General features: G+C 35.3%; 1 protein-coding gene across 5 annotated transcripts in view; it reads left to right on the forward strand.

Moving 5' to 3' along the window:
* The first annotated feature begins 836 nt into the window (after positions 1–836).
* Positions 837–22,915, forward strand: part of LOC109259553 (butyrophilin subfamily 1 member A1-like) — a 73,977-nt gene continuing 51,898 nt past the window's right edge. For all 5 annotated transcript variants that reach the window (XM_019437162.2, XM_019437155.2, XM_019437158.2 and 2 more), the window contains exons 1-4: positions 837–1,082; positions 11,745–12,092; positions 17,782–18,063; positions 20,010–20,123. In XM_019437162.2, the coding sequence (XP_019292707.2) occupies positions 1,016–1,082; positions 11,745–12,092; positions 17,782–18,063; positions 20,010–20,123 (811 nt within the window). In that variant the 5' untranslated portion in view covers positions 837–1,015. The remainder of the gene's footprint in view (positions 1,083–11,744; positions 12,093–17,781; positions 18,064–20,009; positions 20,124–22,915) is intronic.

A 22,915-nucleotide genomic window follows, 5' to 3' on the forward strand; every position in this document is an offset into this window, starting at 1 on the left:
ATTTTAAATATCAGTGTGGCTTAAGGATATAGAAATTAATGCACATACTAACTACAATGTTCAATGAATAAGTCAAGAGTGTCTTCTAATTTCCAAAAAGCCTTCAACAGGAAAGGGTTTTTGAAATTAGAAAATGCTCTTTTATAAAAAGAAAAAAAATAAGTTTTTTGCTACAACATATGAGTAGTGATATCTCATCAAGGTTTTCTTTCATATTTTCTTTATGGCTACTTATGTCATAAATATTTTCATACAAGTATTTATATGCCTATTCCTTCTCTATAGCTAACAAAGTAACCATAAACAGGACGGACTGTTTATGTTGTTTGGCCCCGTTTTGTAACTAGTTTATTTTTTTTTTCATTTTTACTCTTCATTTATGACGTTTGTGTGTATATTAGGGCTAAAATATGTAGCACAGGTGCTCCCATGCTTATTCCCAAATGTAGGATCAAATAAGGCGAATTTTCCACTGCTAAATCACATTCCTGAAAGATCCTCTCTCCCCAGATGCTTTGGTCTACACATCTCACAACCTCTGTACTTGTAAACAGAGCTTCTGTCTGCATTATGTGACACTGCTCATGCTTGCCTTCTGCCAAGTAAGATAACTTGAATCTCACTCATTTCATTTTCCTTGAAACAGTAAAAAAGTAGTTCAAATTCTAAATCAGAAAACCAATCTTGATACTGAAATGAAGAGTTTAGGGTTAAAGTTTTCTTCATTCGGTAAGGTGATTATTTCATCCTATTATCAGTAACCCTGCTTTAATCTTCTTCCTTATTTGGTCTTTACTATTTAAAGCATGAGTCAGTTTGTTCAGAGTCCACTTACTTCCTGCTCTCACTTACCCCTATGTGACTGGCATAACAAGTTAGTTTTCTGTTTGGGAATCAGATTCACATTGTTATAGAAACGGTGTGAATATAAGTGAACCAAACTTCAGGACTGTGACGCATGATAGTTCATGGGAGGATAGAGGTCTGACCTTCCAGGACTGAGACCCCGACTGGGATGCAGCCTTTCTGTGTGAGCATCAGGACCCTTCTTCTCTCAGTTCTGCTTTCCCGGCCAGGTGAAGGTGAGTAGGACAGAGGAACGACTATTTTTCACTACCGTGGGTCTTCGCTCAGAAGTCATTTTTTCCATAGAACATTCCTTGGACTTCAGCTTTTTTCCCATTATCTAGATGTGAAGACTTGAGAATTGTTCTCATTTCAGTTTATCTTTTTTTTTTCTGCCTTCCTGTGTCCCTTTCCTTTTCTACACTTTTTAGAATAAAATCATATAATTATGCAAATGTAATTTGTTAATATAAATAATATATGAGTAATATTCAAAATACTGGTATTAATCCTGCCTAGTTTATGTGGCGCATTTTCTAAGCTGAGCCTCGAAAAGGAAACTCAGTTTGCTGTCCTGAGGGATGCTCTCTATCCACTGCTGCCAGAACCTACAGTCGGAATCTTTGGGATCCCATGGTCATGTTGCACCCATGCCCTTCATGACCATTGGTAGGGCTATTAAATACTTTTGGCCTTAATAAATGCCTTTATGCTTACATGAGTGCATTGAAATAAGTTTGAATATTACTTCCAATATAGAAAGTTTGTATTTAAATAGTGCTGTGAGGAAATTGGTACAATTGAGAAGACACACACTTGCCAGACAGCAAGTTAGTTGAAAGAAGTTCACGATATTCCATTTGAATTCAAATGTAAACAGTGGAATATCAACACATTTTGTAGAGAATATTCATATTGATTTTAGTGAAAAAGGGGCTATTGAACAATAAGGTAAGTATACACACTTTGCCAAGCAGTAAAAGGGATCCATTTTAAATTCTAAAACCGCATCCTAGTCCACTACCTCAGAAACATCATCTATTAAAAATACAAGAAAACAATTAGTACATTAGAAAATTAATGTGTGCCGTAACTGGAAAAGTAACCTATCATATCTGTGAAGCTCTCTACTTAAAAATTAGTTTTAAAGAGATCAAACTGATATATAAAATTCAAATATTTAACATATACAATTTGTAATTTTGGACATTCACTATTTTGTTTTCTTTCATAAAATAATAAGGTGCAGCCACCATAGGGTATACAGGAGAGGGTCAGGAAAACAAAGCTTGTCTTTCTCACATGTCCTAGATAAAGTCCTATTCCATGAAAAGGGTTACATTGAGAAAGACAGAGAAAGTGCCTGGGGAGGGGGGTCAGCTAAGCAGTTTGAGAGCCTAGACAGTGGAAAGCTCATTGGCAAGTATCGTTATTGGAATCAAGGTGGGATCCATAAATAAAAGGCACAAATAAATTTCTGCATTTGAATATCAAAAGGACCTAGTCTGAGAAGGGCAAGACAGGGAATTTGTGGCAAAGGTCATCTTATCACAGTGGTGCCTGTGGTCACCTAGGAAAAGTGCTCCCAAATCTGTTGGCATGTTGAGGTATCAGGAAACGGTAACATGTGAAAATTTACAATACAAATGCAAACCCTTGTGTAACAATCACCACAATCAAGTTAATCAATATATCTAGAATTTTCCTCCTGCTATGCTGTTATTTTAAATGTGTATGTGTGTGTGTATGTGTGTGTGTGTATGTGTGTGTGAATAACACTTGAGTTATCCCTCTTAACAAATTTCTAAGTGCACATAGTACAATATTGTCAAGTATACATCCTATGTTGTAGCAGGTCTTTACTACTTATGAATCTTGCCAAATGTGAATTTCTCTTTAATTGCAAAAAAGGAGAAGTGGGATGCAGTTTTTGTTAGGGGAGTAGGTAAAATGTTCTTCTGTTAAGCATGTTGCAGGATCATTGAGCATGGCACTCAAGAAAGAAATTTTAGACATTTTACATTGAAGCTTGTTTAAGTTCATTTATGTAGCATGGGGACAGGACCCATGGGCAGAAAGAGCTGCACTTTTTCTGTATGAAGCTGGTGTTTATATGCTTAGTGCTCAAAGGGGAAAGGGTCTACACTGAGTATAAGTATTTTGAGTATAAGTACACTGAGTCATAAGTATTTTCTTCAAATTTCTACTCACAAAATTACTTTTGCAAGATTTCTCTGGTGAATATCATTCAGCTCCATATTGACTTTCATGAGATGCACAGGCAGTCATGACTCTCTTTAAGAATGTAGCAACCAACACATATTTGATCCTTATTGCAACTATGCAGGCCATAGCTAAGCTCTCTTGGTTAAAGGTGAACATTTTTTTGCTTCTAGCTGTCATCATTTCCCTCTGACCAATTTTCATTGCTTAAATCATTAAGGTTTTTGAAGGACAAAGGGCTCATCATCTGTAACTTCTTCAACCTGCAACCTGACAAGGATTGTAGAGATGTCACTACATATGGACTAAAATTGGTCACTATCTGTTCTCCAAGTAATCATTACAGAAGGCTCTTGCTTTAGTGTCTAGAGTGGCCCTCAGGGTGAATTTGTTTCAAGTAGAGGACCATTTGATGTGTAAAGGGTACAGGAATAGGTTGTGTGTATCTCAATAATAGGAGACAACAAAGTGAAAAATACAACATCTCAAAATTATTACTGTAATAAAACTAAAAATTATGATAAGAAGATGTTTTAGTGTGGGCCAACCAGGTAGATCCAACCAGGATCTTAGCCAGTCTTGATTACCCCAAATGTAGGGTTTTAAGAGCACCAATTTGGTTATTTATATCAGTAAGTAATCCTGTTATAGTTTTGTTAAAATGTGTAATGTAGATGCAACATTCCACTTTAATAATGACATATGTTCGTGGTTATGCTGCTGTTAAATTATCTAGTGACATTTTATTGTGTAGAATTTGTTTATGCTTTTGAGTTACTTCAGTGTTTAATAATGTAAAGCTATTTTGTGTTATTTAAGGCCATAATCGTGTATTTATCAAGGGCATCCATGTGCTATATGACATCTAAAACTACTGATGGAAGAAAAATAGATGCTAGATAGTAATACCAAAGAAATATGTATCTTGCCCATTATTGTTTTATGTATGGAAGATTAGTTGGACTTGTGATAGTTAATGCTACAACCAGGTACCCATGCATAACCTATAGTCCATTTCCTAATCCAGCCTTCTGGAAGCTATGGCCACTAATTTTGCCCAAATAGCAACTGTGTTCTGTTAAGTGCCAGCCATGTGATATTTGGTCGCCTTGTCCAGTCAGTGGCAAACCAATTGGTTGCTGGCAAAATAATGGTATGGTCCCAGGCTTCTGGGGGGGGGGGGAGCCATTGCTTTGGTGAGTACCATAGGGTCATGAATCAAGTGTATGTTCTTTCTGTTCCCAGCATAAAAGGACCACTTGGCTTAGTTGTTTTATTGTGGGAGTAAGCCTAATATATCCATCCCATATCTTATCTATTCCTTCCTGAGTGTATTGATAGGAAAGACTACATAGATGTGGAAAGTGTGGTAATGAGTCTACCTGTTGGTTGGCATATTCAGTTAAAATTTTGATAATTCAAGGATAAGAGAAAGGCCTCCTATGACGTGGAGTGGCCCATCTAATTTTTAGCATAATACAGCAAGAAACATTATTATTTTGGGGTTCCTGGGTGGCTTCAGTTGGTTAAGCATCCAACCCTTAACTTCAGCTCACAGTTCATGGGATTAAGCCCCACATCAGGCTCTGTGTTAACAGTGCAGTGCCTTCTTGGGATTCTCTCCCACCCTTTCTCTGCCTCTCTCCTGCTCACATATTCTCAAAAATAAATAATAAAAAAAAAAACTCTATTATTTTTATTAATAGAAATTTCCCTATATGTGCTGGGACTGGGGTGACTTTCTGTTGGGTTTGGTTAAACATGGCCACTGTATGCTTGGCTAAAGCATCTACCTGAAATCTTGGTTCAATAGAGGTGGCTCCAAGGATAAATATGACTAAGGGATTAAACTATGAAGAAAGCTTCTTTGCTTGATGTCTAGACTTAACTATATTATACTTGAAATGAATCACTGGCAAGTGGGCTATGATTTGCTCTGTGAGATAAGGGTATCACCAAGTTCATTCTCCAATCAAATTTTAAGGATTTTATCTCCACAAGTTCATAGCTAACCCCATAGAGTGGGATGTGTTCTGACTTTTAAAGAGCAATTTTGTTATCTCAGCCACATGGAATTGGTCAAGTTGACAGCTAATTTACACAGTTGTTGGGGATTTTATTTTATTGTCTAGATGTTAAATAATCATATGTCCATGGAACACCTGTTATTAGCCCCACAGAGTAACAAATTAGAAGATGGTCTATATGCAAACTCTTATGGCATTTTCTCTGTTTTACCTCAAGTTGTTTAGTTTAGGCAAGTAACAAACACTTAAAGATAATTAATGAAAACTGGAATCTAGCATCCAAAAGGAAACGTTATTAAAACATGTATTTTCTCTCTACATTCTCCTTTATTTCCAGAGATAGCCAAACCAAGGCTAATTTGCTTGTAGATTAATTCCAGTTTTGACAAAATTGGGTTAATTATTTACATAAGCTCACCAAGAATAGTTATTGACCATATACAGCCTTTAAAATCTTGCTGGATTTTAATCTTTCTGGAACTTTTTATGAGGAATCTCTAGACTGAACTCTTAATAGCCTCTTGAGGCCAGAGCCAAGCCAATATTTGTCATCACACTTGCCTACGATACCTGTATATTTTGGTGTATTCCTATTCTTGAGGTCTCCTGGAAATATATATCATCCAATCTATCCTGGATATATATTTCATCCAATATATGCAAGAAACTTGATGTCCCTGGAAGTGATGTTCTCTGCTCACCCGGTAAGACTGCTGGGAACTCTTAAACAAGATATCAGGCCAATATTCTCAAGGGGAGTTATTGGCTTCAAAACATCAACCTTAATTCCTTAAAGCTGTCTGGTCATATATGTGTCTATGCATGTCTGTTTAAAATATTTCACTTCAGATAAAGTCTTGGTAATATAACCAATGTTCCAGTGGTGTCCTGATATGAGGAGACCAGATTTTCATGAAACTTATTCAAATAATTATAATTTCCATGGAAGAAAGAACACTCACTAAGAGTTTCTGAATTCTGGAGGATTCAGTTAGGGGAAAATTTTAAATGCTTCCATTTATTCAACAAGGATTATTCTATCATTTTTTTCAATTCAATCAATTTTGTGTTTTTAATTTTTGTTCATTTTAAGTGCAGCTTGCTCATTAGTTCTGGAAATCTTACCTGGGTCAGTTTTATGATTTTAAAGATACCAAAAACTTGTATTTGTAAAAAATCCTTTCTATGAATCTCCTTGAAGATGAAACACATTTTGCAATAACACTCAAATAATAATTATAAATGACAAAATAAAACCACTCAGAAATGCACATGGTTAAAAATCTTGTATGAAAATTTGTTATAATGCAATTGGCAAGGACATCTGATTATTTCTGTGACATACAGAATTTCAATAATACAAGCAATGACTTTCTATGAGGACATAGAAACTTCAGGAATTTCATATATTTCCTAGAATAATTATAGATTTATCCATAAAATACAATCTAAAGATTATCATTATTGGTTTGAAAATGTCGTCCAAGTAACTTCAAATACCAAATAAACAAATGTAATTTGAAATAAAAAAAAAAAAGAAAAAAAAAAAGAAAACTTCCTGTATAATTAAATCTTGTAAAGCTTGTTAAAACCCTCAGAAAGTTTTAAGCACATTCCTAAAAAGTGTTATAGATAATTACAAATCTAATATTTATATTTAACCAAGGTGACAATAATGGACCCTATTAGGAAATCATATATCAGTTAGCAATACTATACTATTTCAACACTGGAAAGTCTTAAGGTTCTTTTTTTTTTTTTTTTTTTTTCTTTTAATAGGTTCCACACCCACTGTGGTGTTTGAACTCACAACCCTGAGTTCAAGAGTCCCATGTTCTATCTACCCACCCAGGCAGGCACTTTCTTAAGTAATCAAAGACCTGATAAAGACAAAACATAGAAGTTTTGGTTTTCAGGGCAGATAAAGAAAAACACTGGTATTCTGGGTAGACAAAAGAGAAAAGCCCCTTTCTTTATTTTCTTATCATGAGCAGACCAGCAATCTAAATTAAAAAAAAAAAGTCTTTTTAAAAATGAGGAGAAACATTTTCAAACTTATACCAGTGTGCCTTAAATTCCATTTATTTCAAACTTAACCACATATAAAATTATTTTCCAAAGATTCTCCTTCACAAACGTCCTACAGCTTTCTTTTTCATTCAGAATTTGTCCTAAGCCTGTTTTCTCTAAACAACCGGTCTCATTTTAGGATAAAATTACATTATTTTTCCCTCAACAATATTTGTCCTCATTCCTTATGCCTTTCTTATTAAAAACTCATCTTTTCTTAAATACATAGTTTCTTCCCTTATTTCCATCAGTCCTCATTACATTTAGCAGAATTTTATTTTTAGAAGCTTTAGTGTACAGTTAAAGTTAAATAGGAAACAATTGTGAACTGTTCCTCCAGAATTCTTAAGATAGGAAATTCATGCTTACCTTGTATAATTCTAAAAACGTTTTCCATAGTATTCTTTCAATAAAGCATACCACATATTTACCAACAGGCCCAAATATCTTCAGTTTCTCTGCAAGAAAAACCCCAAAACACAAACCTATGTTCAGTAATCAATGCTTTTCTACATTATTTGGACAAGACTTACATATCCAGTGAATTCAGTCCAATTTTATCATTTAATTTAGCTAAAATTCAAATTTTAAGTGACCAAAGATTTTGAAAGCTATGAAAACTTTTGTGTGTAAACCTTTTAATTTATTTCATTTTTTTAAATTATCCATGAAAAGTTTAAGAGAGATGAAACAAACATCTTTTTAAGTTATTTATTTATTTATTTTTTTTGCTGACAAATTACAACAGAAATCACATGAGCTTATTTCACACTTAGTAAGCCTTGGTAGAATAAAAGTTATATATTTAATGCTGATAACTCTAATTTTTTAATGTTTTTATTTATTTTTGAAGGGGAGAGAGACTGAGAGAGAGAGAGAGAGAGGGAGAGAATGATCGGGAGAGGAACACAGAGAGAGGGAGACAGAGAATCCGAAGCAGGCTCCAGGTTCTGAGCTGTCAGCACAGAGCCCAATGCAGGGCTTGAACCCACGAACTGTGAAATCATGAGCTGAAGTCAGACACTTAACCAACTGAGCCACCCAGGCACCCCTAATGCTGATAACTGTAAAGACAAGTCTTCCTTAGTTAAACTAAAAAACTTATATGAGTTTAAATACAGAATATGTTGCACCTAGGTCGACTTCAGAGACAATCCACTTGTCCCCACTGTGCATGTTGACCTGAGGCGTCTTTGGGGAGAGGAAGTGGGCAGTTTAAGTCCAAGAGAACCCTTGGGCCCTTTCATGATGACTGGGGACATATCCAGTTTGAACTTGATAAGAAGGTGTTGCAACAGCTTGGGGTGCTCTTTGCTCCTCAATAGCAAGGGTAGAAGGAGCAAGAGCCAATGGCACTGGATGCATGGAGACTGGTCCAGGAGAGTTATGCACACTGCACCCACTGTGGTGCAGAAACGGGAGGAGGAGCAGGTGGAGGCAGAAGAGGTGAGGCTCTACCAGTAATCTGGGGGAGGATCAAACCCAGAGTGCAGACAAAGAGGACTTCTAGTCCTAAAACTCATCAGCTCATACAGGAACATACACATATTTCTTTCCTCCAACAAAAGTGAAAAAAAGGCAGCTCATGTCAAGATAGAGAAGTCAGGGCAGACACACATTTATTTTCTCCAACAAAAAGTGAAAATAGGCAGTCCATGTTGAGCTGTAGAGATCAGGGAACCTCCCTGAAACAAAAGGAATTTTGGCATCTGCTTGGGAATACTCCTTAAATTCCCTGTCCAGAGGTAGCTGAACCAGATAATTGGCTGCAATTAGCATAGCCATTAATCTAGTAGATAAATGAAGGAGAAAAGTCCACTGAGAACAAGACTCAGGAAATATTCCTCCAGGACTCTCAAAATCTATTCCTGATCCCACATAACAGAAGAAGAAACAAGAAGGAAGCTAGTGAGTTAGGAAAAACACAGCAGGCATGTATAGGATCTTGTTAGCAAAGTGTTTATAAGAGAGACAAGGTGGGGGTGCATAGAAAACATGACAGAACACAAGTGATGTGGTAACTTAACAGAAGTAGAAGAACTGATGCAAATGGGTAAGAAGAAGTTGTCTTTAGTCCCCGTAAAGGAGTATAGACAGATCATCCTTGTGGCACAGGGCCATAAAGATCTGACCAAATGTGATTTTGTTCCATTTTCCCTGAAACCTACAAAAAAGGTCTATCTATAAATAGTATTGAATTTGAAGGTCCCATTAATGGACCAATTTTCATCATTCTTCAGAGAATGTTGAGGCCAGGCACTATTACTGAAGAAGATGAGATGCTTCCTTAAATCCTGTTGTCCAAGGTCACCCCAGTGTGTTAGGAGACAGCCTGAAGGGAAAATCCTTTGGGAGTGAGGAAGTTGATCACATGGTCGATTCATAGAAAACAAGGAGATCACATTAACAATCTAGGAGTCCATTACCAAAATCCCCCTCAGCTCTGAATGCCACCACATCATGAATATTGGTGAAGGTTCCTGGGATCAGAGTGGTGGGAGGCATCCTTCTTTGGTGACCACTCTGATACTTTTGTACTACCTGAAAAGGAATGTTCAAATTTTCACTGCCCTATTGTATCCTAGGCTACAACAGGTGTTGGTGAATGGACTGAAATGCCACAAAGAGTGTGATTTCTTTCCATTTTGAAGGAGTCAATATATTTGGCAACTAGTAATAGCCTCAAGGTCTAGTATTAATGGATAAGGCATAGGTTGTTAAGAAGGGGCAGCTATTTGATATCATATTAAGCATCATATACCTAGGGTAGAAGTACTTTCAATCTCTTGATTTCAGCTCAGGTCATGATCTAACTGAGATTGAGCTTCACATTGTGCTCTCCCTGATAGTGTTGAGCCTGCTTGGGATTCTCTCTCTTAATGTTTCTCTCTGCCCATCCCCTGTTCATGCTCTCTCTCAAAATAAATAAATAAACTTAAACATAATAATAATAATGACAATAATAATAATAACACCAAACCATACTGCAATGACATTGTAAGCAATCTGCTAATGAAATTTGTCGTGGAACAGTCAGTAAGGTTTCAAGAGAGAAAGAAACCTAGCCCACTTTTCCAGCCAAGCTGGTTCAGTCCATTACTTGCATATCTCAAAATATATGATAAAAACTGATACTTAAGAATAATAATATGAAAGTAAATTTTGTTTTAAATTCATTTAGTTATTAGTGTGTTTATCTGTACAACTTTCCTTACATTAATGACATGTGAGCAGTTAGAACTTGGAGCCATGCATGCCTAGGTTAAACATACACAGTGACAGAGTGAAAGTGGTACTATCATGTTTGATGTTTACATTTCAGAATGATAGCCCTCCATCCTTAAGAAAGATATATTCGATGGTGACTTGGGTGGCTCAGTCAGTTAAGCGTCTGACTCTTAATTTCGGTTCAAGTCATGATCTCACGATTTATGATTTCGAGCCTGACATGGAGAACTGCCATCAGTCTCTGTGCTGACAGCATGGAGCCTGCTTTGGAGTCTCTATCTCTTTTCTCCATGACCCTTCCTGCTCTCTCTCTCAAAAATAAATAAATAAACATTTAAAAAATATATTTGAATTTCAATATTGGAACAAAAGATTATGTAGCCTTTTAAAATATATAAGCCAGGTAAAATTTATTGTTTTAAGATTGGTTTTAACCAATGGTTACTCTTTATGCCTATACTCAGAGAGAACTTACAGTAAAATTCTAGAAAATTTATGTTGTAGACAGGATCTCATACTTATGTTCTAAACTGGGTAAATATTATGAATAGAATTATGTTCTTTCTTAACATAACCATTTAAGTTTTAATAGTTTCATCTTATATTTCTTTATAGATTATATTATATAATACATGGTGTAAAGCAAGGAAACATTTGGGTATTACTATTAGAATACTTAGATCATATAATCTAACAAAGAATAAGTATTTAGGGGCAATTTAACATTTACTGAATCCATTAATCATTGACTCAATTATTAATTGTTGACTGACTCAATACTTTCATCTGTTAAATGATAATATATTCTATAACACATGAAATTTTTATAAGCCATAAACAATGAGATTTATATAATTTGAATTCTAATCCTAGGAAAAGGGAAAAACAATTAATATATTTTTTTTAAGATCAAATGACTATTGCATGTTGGCATTATGTTCTGTATTATCTTTTATGCTAACAGTGTATTTGGGCATCTATATTTTATTTTATTTTTTATTTTTTTTTTGTTTTTAACATTTATTTATTTTTGAGAGACACAGTGTGAGTGGGGGAGGGAGAGAAGGAGATGCAGAATCTGAAGCAGGCTCCAGACTCTGGGCTGTCAGAGAAGAGTCTGTTGCATGGCTCGAACTAAGAACCATGAGATCATGACCTGAGCTGAAGTCAGATGCTCACCCATCTGAGCCACCCAGGCACCCCTGGACAGCTTTATTTGAAATCTGTTCATTAATCATCTACAATTTCCTATGTTAATTAAACTGGTCTAATTTTTTACTGATCAGATGGCCACAACCATGCTTGTCAAGGTCTCAGTAATGATTCCATTGTTTTAAAAATTATTTCCAGGGCAATTCCAGGTCATAGGACCAAGAGCACCAGTCATTGCCTTTGTTGGGGAAGAGGTTGTGGTTTCCTGTCATCTCAACCCATCAATAGATGCTCAGAACATGGAAGTGAGATGGTACCGAAATGATCCTTCAGGCTTGGTGCATTATTATGGGACTTCCCAGGATCATATGGACCAGCAAATGCCAGAGTACCAAGGGAGGACCAAGTTCATGAAGGAGAATATTACCAAAGGGCTTGTTGCCCTAAGGATCCATTACATCAGACCTTCAGATGAAGGGGAGTATGTGTGTTTCTTTGAAAGCTCTACATTCTACAATAAAGCACAGTTCAAAGTGTTGGTCACAGGTGAGTCTTTGCAATTAAAACTACTGTCCAAATTGTATTATTTTGTTTCCATCAGCAGTCTAAAGTAGTGTTGTATATGGATAGAGGTGGCTAAATCTATACAAACACTATGACTGAATGCTAAGAAAGTTAAATATGCAATCTAATCAGTCTGCCTCAACATTCTTGGGTGGTAGTAAAAACACATTTTAATCATTTGTCAACATAATTTCTTTGAAGAAAAGAAAAAGTAGGTATTATAGTATGTTCTATCTCAGAAGAGTCCCAGAAGTGTATCTTAGTCTATCTTCTAAATTTCAGAGGGAGTTAAAAGAGACAGAAAGAATATGAGTAGCCTGCCCTCTGGCTAGGTTTTCTACACCTTGCTGCTACCCACTCTGGGAAAAGCCCAGTCACATGTGGTCTTGTTCACTATTTAGTATGACATCCTTCTTTATTCAGATCCCTGCATAATTTGTCCCCTTAGATCTCACTCCTGCTCAGATATTGACCAAAACACACACACACACACACACACACACACACACACACACACACCCCAAAACAAAAGAAGAAAAACCCCACAAAACTATATTGCCAGAGTGAAAGACTAAAGAAGGACTGTAATTCAACCACACACTGAGCCTGAAACACCATTTTCTCTATAGACATTATAGGGCCTTTACTGAGCTCAGAAGATGAGTTTTTGTATCATCTTTCTTACAATGGACATAAGATAAACTAACCCAATATAATGAAAGAGACAGTAATATTGACCTTCCTCCCAAAGGCAGGAAAACGTTTTCCTTCAGAACTCCCTGACCTGTGTGCAAATGCTCCTTCCTCTTATTTAGTGACAATTGTGCATAGGTCCCAAGTAACCCTTATTCCATGTTTACACAATAAAGGATGTGTTCTTCTATAATTATTCATAAATTAAAGGGGAGCATGTGCAAAGACACTCGCCTGCAAGTTTTAAACACCTTTTTGAGTTACCATTTTTGTAACCAGACATTTTGAGCCACACATCCTCTGATAATATTTCTGATGAATCATGGAAAGAATAGTAACCTCCTTCTGAGATTCCTTCCTGAATTTAAAGAATATCTGCTTTTTATGCAAGTATACTCGTGTTCTTCACTGCAAGTGTCTATTGTATGCAAATGACTTTCAGTGTACTGGAGACATTTAACCAGTCACTAAGAGGCATGAATGAAACCAATTATATTCATTCATTCATTCATTCATTCATTCATTAAGTTTTCCCTTTTGAACAGGGATCTTTCACTCTATTGTGGTAACTTCTGAAGCAATCCAGGAGTTAGACATCCACTTCTATAAATCCTACAAACATTTCCTAAACTTTGGATAAACTCTTATCAAGGGCTTTGGATTTGAAAACTGTAATTGCTTCTGCAACGAACAATATGTCATTCCTCAGAATCATCTCAATTTCTTTATCTCAATTTCTTTACTTGCTCCTTGTTGAGAGTAACTCTACCACTAAATAGAAAACAAATTTCCACTATGTGTCCTTTTTAACCCAGTCTTTAGAAGAGTGCATTTCCTACCTTGATGCTCTTGGCACTAAACTCTGACATCATCCTTGTGATTGAATTTGTTTTGAGCTTCAACAATGGTTAACTGACACACCTTCCCGAATCTCTTATATCTTGTACATGAGTTTTTATTATACATCAACTCATTGTTTGTTCCAAATCATTTATGCAAGGGAAGTTGTATTTGCTACCTAAGCACAAAAAGCCAGTGCCAAGCACTTTAATTTGCACTGTGAATATATATTTTAAAAAAAGTATGCATTCCACCCATCTTTTTTATGAAGCCCAGAAGACCCCACATCATCCAAAGATATTTGGTTTTTCTCTTGTTTGGCTTTTCTCTTGTTTCCTGTGGGCAGTACAAATATGTGGATTTAATATTTGAACTAAGTAAAATATTTGCATAAACAGCCTTTGACTTTAGAAATTAATGAAAATAGGTGTACTTTTAAATTCTTAAGAAATTATATCATCCTCTGGCCTATTGTAAAATAAACTGGTATCTAAATATTGACATAATAAGTGATTACAAATAAGCTTTTAAGAATCCAGATTTTTTTCCAAAAAAAAAAAAAAGACTTCTGTACTACTAAAATGTAGGTGTGCTGCTTTTTTGCCACATTTTGTTGATTTTAATGGGAGATATCTCATTTTTGGACCTGCAATCCTCATTCATTATAAATAAGAAAAATAAAGTCCTATATTGATAAAATGCTCTGATGTTCTTACCTCTTCCAGATGAATTATCCATGAGCTTGTGTAGTTCATCCTGGGATGGATCCATTTGTTTCCAATCCCATATCCACTGCAAAATAATATCTGGTGCTGTGTGACTTTATAGTTTTCATTTGTGCCAGATCTTGAGACCAAGTCCTTGGTTTTCTCTAGCTGGATACCTCATATTTTTCTGTGATTGCCTTAGTTACTATGATTTTTGTCATGAATTTCTTTGAAATATCTCTCCATGGAGGAATAACATTTTTCTCAGGGTCAGTAATCAGTTCTGATAAGGATGCAGTCTCTGCAGGCAGCTCAAGAATTCTATACTATCTCCTAGAGAAAAGATTCTTCTGTATCTTGAGTCAAATGGAACCAACTCATCTCCTATTATGTTTAAATACCCAGGAGGTTCTGGGTAACAGAATTTCTGCAGAACCCACAACTGCAGTGAACACCTACATTAAATTCTACTTAAATACAATAAGCATGACTAACTTCTATCTGTTTGATAGTTGTAGAGTATAGGTAAGCAAATCTATCAATCAATAACTATTAAGGCAACCACAAATATAGGTTGAAAACATAACCAAAATATTTTCTAGGAGATAAGAGATAAAAATGAAGGCCCTGATATTAGGTAACATAATCAGATGGTGTCATAATGGTGAAAACTATGAGATTTCTCTCCCTGCCATGGTCATAAGACAATACAAATCCCAGACTCTCAAAATAGATACAATATGTATTAAACTCAGCCTGTGCTATGTCAGAAAACATATAGGTCTCAAGTATGCCCATTAGAAACCCATGAAAGTAGAACCATGGTGACCTAGTTTACTCACCTGCTGGCAAACTTTTCTCCACTTTGACCCTTCAGTCTTGACTTGATAATTCATAAGAGAACATTAATGGCTAAGGCAGCACTTGGAACACATTTTTCAAGCCTGTGAAATTATCCATACCCAACACCCCTAATTTCCAATCCTATTTTTAATTGATGCCAGACCCAGAGGTTGTGTTCTACCCTTAGCTCCCAAATTTAGTAAGGCAAACAGAATAGCATAATTCGAAATACAACTTTTCTCTCTATAGAAAATAAGATACGAATTAAGCATTTATTGTGTTTCTACAAAGACCTGCCAAATATAATCTTCTCTTTAGAAATTACCCATTTCCCTTCAACTCGTAGCAACCAGCCTAAACACATGAAATACAATGGATGGCCTTTCAAATTGAAGGATCCAGCAAATGAAAACCATATTTTCTTTGTATTCTTAATTTATTATTTCTTTAAGATGAATAATATTTATTACAACATAGTAAGCACTATATATGGAGTAATATTTATAGCCATCATATGTGTTGAGACTCTTTTTTTTCCTGGTTTTATAAAAAGGGAATGGAGGCACAGGAAGACTGAGTCATTAGATACACTGGGTCACTAGTCCCAGCAAGTACAAGTGTAACTCTTTGACTACAGAGCCTATTCTCATAAGCATGATGCTCTACTGATTCTCAAAGCCATTGCATTCTGAGAATTCCATGTATCAGTACTAGCACTGGTCGGCACCACTCTGCCACTTAGGTCATTACTGACTTGACACACTATATACTAGTCACCAAATGGTGTTAAGGGTTTGGCCATCCATGCAATATCAGAGATCATTGGATAATTTTCCTTCATAAACTTCCTAGGATGACTATCATAACAAATTACCACAAATGTGATGGACTGAAAACAAAAGACATTTATTTTATCACAATTCTGGAGGCCAGAGTCCACAATCAAAGCGTTATCAAGGTTATGGTCCATTGGTAGCATCTAAGGAGAATGATTCTTTGCCTCTGACAGCTTCTTGTGGCCCAGGCATTCCTCTGCTTTTGTTGGGATCATTCCAATCTCTGGCTCTATCTTCAAAGGACCAGTTTCCCTGTGTCTCTGTGCCTAAATTCCTTTCTTTTCACATAGACAATAATCCTTTTGGATTAAGACCCATCTATTCCAGTATAATTTCATTTTTACTAATTACATGTACAGAAGGCATCCAAATAAATGCACAGATATTAAGGATTAAGACTTGAACATATCTTATAGAAGACAAAATTCAACACAAAACAAGGATAGTTTTGTCCTAATAAATTTTATTTTTTGTAATAGACTGTAATAGTTACTGTACATAATACTGTACAGAATGCTACACTACTATTCAATGAACTCAACACACAGTAGCTTAAACCAGAATTTCTCCCGTGGTACAGAGATAAAGGAACTAGAACTGGAAGAGTAGGTACACACTGTGAGGTTTACACATCTCTCTTAACTTGATGTTTTGCCATATCCACAAAATTCACCTTTTAAGATGATTCATAGGAACTGTCTGTGCTCCAGTCCTTGAGAAGTGAGAAAAAATGAAGGAAAAAAGTGTATCTCCTTTCTCTGAGGGAAATATTCCAGAAAGCACATATATCATTTCCATTTCACAACACTTCTATCAGCATATCAAGGCCACTTTTAAATGTAAGGTGGTTTGGAACATTTAGTCTTAAACAGGACTGGGATATTCATAGTTAAAACTTATATTATTCCCCGAAATGTTCTATCCAAAATACCAGTTACTAACTGCATATTTCTCTTAAATTTAAATTTAGTTGGAATGGATTTAATTGACTAAAATATGAAATTCATTTCCTAACAAAATTTCGGGTGCTCAGGAACGACCTGTAGCTAGTTATTTGGACCACATTGATGTTCATAGCATTCCCAATGTCATGAGAAGTTATTTATTTAAAAATAACTTCTTTAGAGTTAGGCATTAAAAGACAATTGTAAAGTGACTACAAATTTACTACAGAAAACCATCCTGTGTTCCTTTAAATTCAGTGACTGCAAATTAATTGATAGTTTTTCCACTCAACTTAGTTTTTTAAAAATATTTATTTTTTTAGAGAGAGAGAGAGAGAGAGAGAGAGAGAGAGAGAGAATATGAATGATCCAGAGAGGGGCAAAGATAGAAGGAGACACAGAATCCAGAGCAGTCAGCAGGCTCTGAGCTGTCAGCACAGAACCCGATATGGGGTTCCAACCCATGAACTATGAGTTCATGACCTGAGCCAAAGTTGGACACTCAACCAAGTGAGCCACCCAGGTGCCACATTCTTCTAACCAACTTTAAGAATCATCAAATAATATAATCAGTGATGTTTCAACTGGGAGGGCGGCAAAGGAAAACAATACAGACATGCTTGGTATGTGGGTACTTTATTAAATGCTGATACAGCTGATTTTTCCCCAAAGTTCTTTGGCTTAGTTATTTTTCTAAGTCTCTTTTATGAATAAGAAAGATGAACTTCATAGAAGTTAATTAAAATGTAAACTGGCAAGAAAACTCTTGGAGATGCGTACTTTCTCTGTCTCTCTTTGGCTTTCCTAGTCTCGGGTACAGCTCCTCATATTCACATTGAGCCTGGCAATAGGATGGACATGAAGATGACCTGCACATCCATGGGGTGGTATCCAGAGCCTGAGGTACAATGGAGGGACCTTCAAGGCCTACGCTTGGCACCAGCCTTTGAGACAAAGAAAATAGAAGAAAATGGACTGTTTCATGTGGAATCGTCTATCACAGTTGATAAAAATTCAAGAGCAGATGTGTCCTGTGTTATAAGGAACCTAATACTCAGTGTGGAGAAAGAGGTGCATGTCTCCGTAGCAGGTCAGTTTCCTCCAAAGTTGATATCTTGAGAAGTCCCTGTTGATCAGGAAGTTCTTACTGGTAAAGACCTATGACTGACACACCAGAAGGATATTCTAATTTATCCATTTCTAAATTTTAATGCAGATAACCTGGAAAAAGTCATATTCTGTCTTGTTTTATATTTCCTCTTATGATGGAAATGTCATTCTTCTACTTTATGTAGATGAATACATGAGTGGAAAAAAGTAATAACGTTTTTGAGGAAACGATCAAAGTTCTTTCTAAACTTCTCCTAATCCCACTGCCTAGGGAAAGCATCTTTTCACAATTTTCTGTTTTCTCCCATCTTTCAAAATGAATTTGAATCCTGGCAGTGCCATTTATCAGCTTCATGGTCGTGAGTAACTATTGACCTGCCTGTGCTTAGTTCCCATGTGTTAAATATGGATAATCATAGTGTCTACCTCATAAAGTTGTTATGAGTATTAACTCTTATGATTAATAGCACAGGCAGAGAAGAGCTCAGACATTCTGATAACTATCCAAAGTGACAGTTCAAAGAAATAGTTTGCCCATGTGATCTCTTCCAATTTCCTGGATATACAAATATCCTTATTTGAAGTATTGTAGCCTGTCAATAACATTATTTATCTCTTGTCCTTTCTAATCTTTCCAGCTTCATCCTTCAGTCCTGTCTTCCTTTGCCTCCATTTCTTCCTACCCCTCATTCATTCCCAGAACATATTCATCCATGCAATATCCCATGTAGGCTGTTATTGACACATTTCTTCTATTTTTCCTCTAACCAAAGGTTTCTTCCTGCTCCCTCTATATTTAACCTTAACCTCTCAGAAAGCTATTCTGTCTTAAGTGCCCTCTTTACTCATACGTTATTTTGATTATATGTTTCACTATTTCCCTAGAATGAATATAAACTTCTGAGGATACTGTATCTATTTTTTATATCCCCGTTACTTAGAAAAATACCGAGCCACAATATATTTTTCTACAATGCATAAATTTTTGTATCACCTTTAATCAGTAAGTGAAGTGACATTTCCTTTGTGCTTTGGTTTGGGACATCACATTGGTTTAAGTTAGAAAGAAAACTTGAGGTGGAAAATGTGAAAGAAGCAAACACATACACCATGATAGAGAAAACATTTCAAAAATGCTCATATATTTATATATACATATATGTTTGAGATCATCAATTAAAAATTACACAGACATTTTGGGGCATCTGGGTGACTCAGTCAGGACCTCTTTTGAAGTAACAGTATTAAATAAAAGAATATAAAAATTATACTCATTTTTACAGATTTTATTTGCGAGATGACAGATATCTCATAAGAAATGGGGAATTGAAATAATCTCTGTCTCAAGAACCTAGACATGAATTCCATTTAGCTTATCATCCAAGATGTCACAATTTTTCCTTTAATCTTTGGAAAAGCTCCACATGCTTCTTACTCATTGGTATATTGTCAAACTCACATATATATTTATATAGAAAATAATCAGATAGAAAAGACACATGGCAAAGTCAGTGTGGGGTCTGTAGCAGAAATAATGGAGAAAAGGTTGAAAAAATACTTAAATGCATTTTTAGACTTTTATTTGTTGTAAGAGAATTATTTGTTGCAAATATAATAATATTTGTTAAATTTTGATTGTAGGTACATGGATGCCTGATGAATTATTTGCATGTGTTCAGCATATTAAAACATTTGATAATTTATAAAATAAACATCTGAGTCTCCATATATCAAGAACAGGAAAGGAAACTGAAGCCTCTTTAGGATTCCAAAATCCTTTAGAATTGCAGGGAGAGGTAGATGAGGCTTAGAATCTGTGCTCTTCCTCATAATGTCACCTAAAGGAAAATATCTAGGGATTTGTTCCCAACAGCCAAGTCTCTGATAGCAAGCTGGATACTAAGTGAGAAATTTTATATTTTTCAGATACCTTGTTTCCTGAGGACTGTCCTTGGGCAGTGGGGTTTGCAGTCTTCCTGTCTCTCCTGGCCTTTGGTGCAACAATCAGTGTTCTATTTGTGTGTACCCGAAAAGCCAAAGGTAAACTTAAAAAATGGTGAATTGGCTCATTTTTGGAAGAATTAGAATATAACAGTAACAAAAAATTCATAAATGATCTGTAGGTGGTCTTTAGCATTTAAAATTGGGAATAAGAAAACCTGAACAGACTCATCCACAAACTTATAGCTTTGAGTGTTTGTCAGAAACTAGAGGTTATCTGATGAAGGTCAATTACTTCATCAAGGAAAAAAAAAACATGCTTGGTTTGTTTATGAACTGACACTTAAATTTGTGGGTTCAGAAACAAGATTATATAATGCTTTGTTTATGTGTTTATATATGCACTCAGAGATAATCAAATTCTCTACAATATAATTTAACTGAAATCTTAGTGTAGCATTAAGATGTTTTTTTTTTTTTTCTGTCATCAGAATGCCATTTTTCTCTAATATTGGGAGAGGGGGCAGAAATCAGTATAGCAGTATTCAGAACATTTCTTTGTGAGCAAAAGCAAGAAGATATTAACAGATTAGAGCTTTTTCCAGGCCATGAGTGCCTGTGACTGCCTTTCTCCAGTCCCTAGAAAATAATGCATCATAAGAACCCATTTTTCTGTGCTCTGGCTTGATTACGTTTCTCTACATAGGCCTGGCTACCCACAGCCTGTGGCACTTCTGTCCCTCACTCTCAATGTGTTCAGTGAGTTCTTTAAAGAAATGCTCTGTTCAGAAATAATATTTGTGCTGTAGACAGGCTTAGGTCATTATTCCTGTAGAACTATGATATATTTCTATTTACATTTGTACTTCATTGATTGAATTTCCAGTATCTTGAAGGTTACTTTCCTGCCAATGTGATTTACCTCCACTAGGTAGGAGAAGAGAATCAGGGCAGTGATCAAAAGTAAAACAAAACAAGCAAACAAACAACAAAACAAAACAAAACAAAACAAACAAACAAAAAAAAACACAAAACCCTGACCATGAAGAGAAGCATTGCATTGTGTTAAAGTTCTTCTCTCATCACCTGTCAGTTCACAAAAATGATATAGTTCATACTCCTAAATTTTTATACAACTTAGAAATCCCTTTAAATATCCAATACTGTCTACTTGGTCAATATGAAAAAAAATAGTTTTTTTTTCTAAAAATGTGAGAAATATATTTTCATGGCAGAAAAATGGTATTTATCAGTTAGAGCATAGCTGATAAATTTTATTTAATTGAAAACAATTGTTAACTGTACTGGAATTAAAATGAAAAACTTAATAAAAATGTATAGCTGACAATACTACGTTAGTTCCAGGTCTACAACAGATTGATTCAAGAACTCTTCACATTATGCTTTGTTCACCAAAAGTGTAGCCACCATCTGTCACTAACAGCTATTACTATACATAAATTATATTATTTAAGCTGTACCTTTCATTCATGAGACTTACTCAGTTCATAACTGGAAGCCCATACCTCCCACTCCCTTTCACCTCTTCCTCCTCCAGTCCTGCAACAACCAGTGTGTTCTCTGTATTTATGGTCTGGTTCTCTTTTATGTGTTTGTTTTGTTTTGTTTTGTTTTCCACACATAATTGAAATCATATGTATTTTTTCTTTGTCTGACATCTCACCAAAATACCCTCTAGTTTCATCCATGTTGTTGCAAATGGCATGATCTTATTATTATTTTTGGCTGAATAATAATCCATTGTATAAATAATATTTATTCTTTCATCTTTCCAAGGCATTTAGGATATTTCCATATCTTGGGTGTTGTAAATAATACTGCAATAAACATAGTAGAGCATATATATTTTTGAATTACTTTTTCCATTTCTGGGGGGTTAAATACCCAATAGTGGAATTACTTGATTTTACCATATTTCTATTTTTAATTTCATAAAGAAACTTCCTGATATTTTCCACAGTGGCTGCACAAATTTAGCTTCCCACCAACAGTGCACTAGGGTTCTCTTTTCTCCATATCCTTGCCAACACTTAGTATTTATTATATTTTTGATACTACTCATTGTGATAGGTGTCAGAAAACATTGCCTGGTTTTGAATTGCATTTCACTGATGATTAGAGAGGCGGTTGACGATTATTATATGTGTCTGTTGGCCATCTTGGAAAACTTTCTATTCAGATAATCTGCTCATTTTTTAAATGAATTACTCATTTTCTTTTTCTTCCTTTTTTTTTTTGCTGCTGATTTCTTTTAGATATTTTAGATATTAAGCCCTTATCAGAAATATCACTTACAAGTATCTTCTCCCATTCAGTAGGTTGCCTTTTGCTTTGTTGATAGTTTCCTTTACTGCACACTTTTTTTTTTTTTTTTTGGTACAGTCCTAGTAGTGTACTTTTTGCTTTTGTTGACCTTGTCTTAGCAGACATATCCATTAATACGTTGCTAAGATCAATATCAAAGAGATTGCTGCCTATGTTTTCTTCCAGGAGCTTTATGGTTTCAGACCTCAGATATAGGTCTTTAATTTATTTTTATTTTTGGTACGGTGTAAGAAAGTGAGTCAGTTTCATTTGTTTGCATATAGTTATTCAGTTTACCCAGGCCATTTATTGAGGAAGATTTTTTTTCTCCTATCGTGTATTCTTGCCTCCATTGTCATAAATTAACTGACCAAAGAAGCATAGGTTTATTTCTGGGCTCTCTCTTTAGTTCCATCGATTTGTGGGTTTCTTTCTTTTTTGTGTATCAATAAAATACTTTTTTAGTTATTACAGCTTTGTGGCATAATTTTAAAATCTTGGATTGTGATATATCCAGCTTTGTTTTTCTTTCTCAACATTACTTTGGGTATTCAAAGTGTTGTGTG

This window comes from Panthera pardus, unplaced genomic scaffold (assembly GCF_024362965.1).
Source record: "Panthera pardus isolate Hobbes unplaced genomic scaffold, ASM2436296v1 HiC_scaffold_1, whole genome shotgun sequence".
NCBI lineage: Eukaryota > Metazoa > Chordata > Mammalia > Carnivora > Felidae > Panthera > Panthera pardus.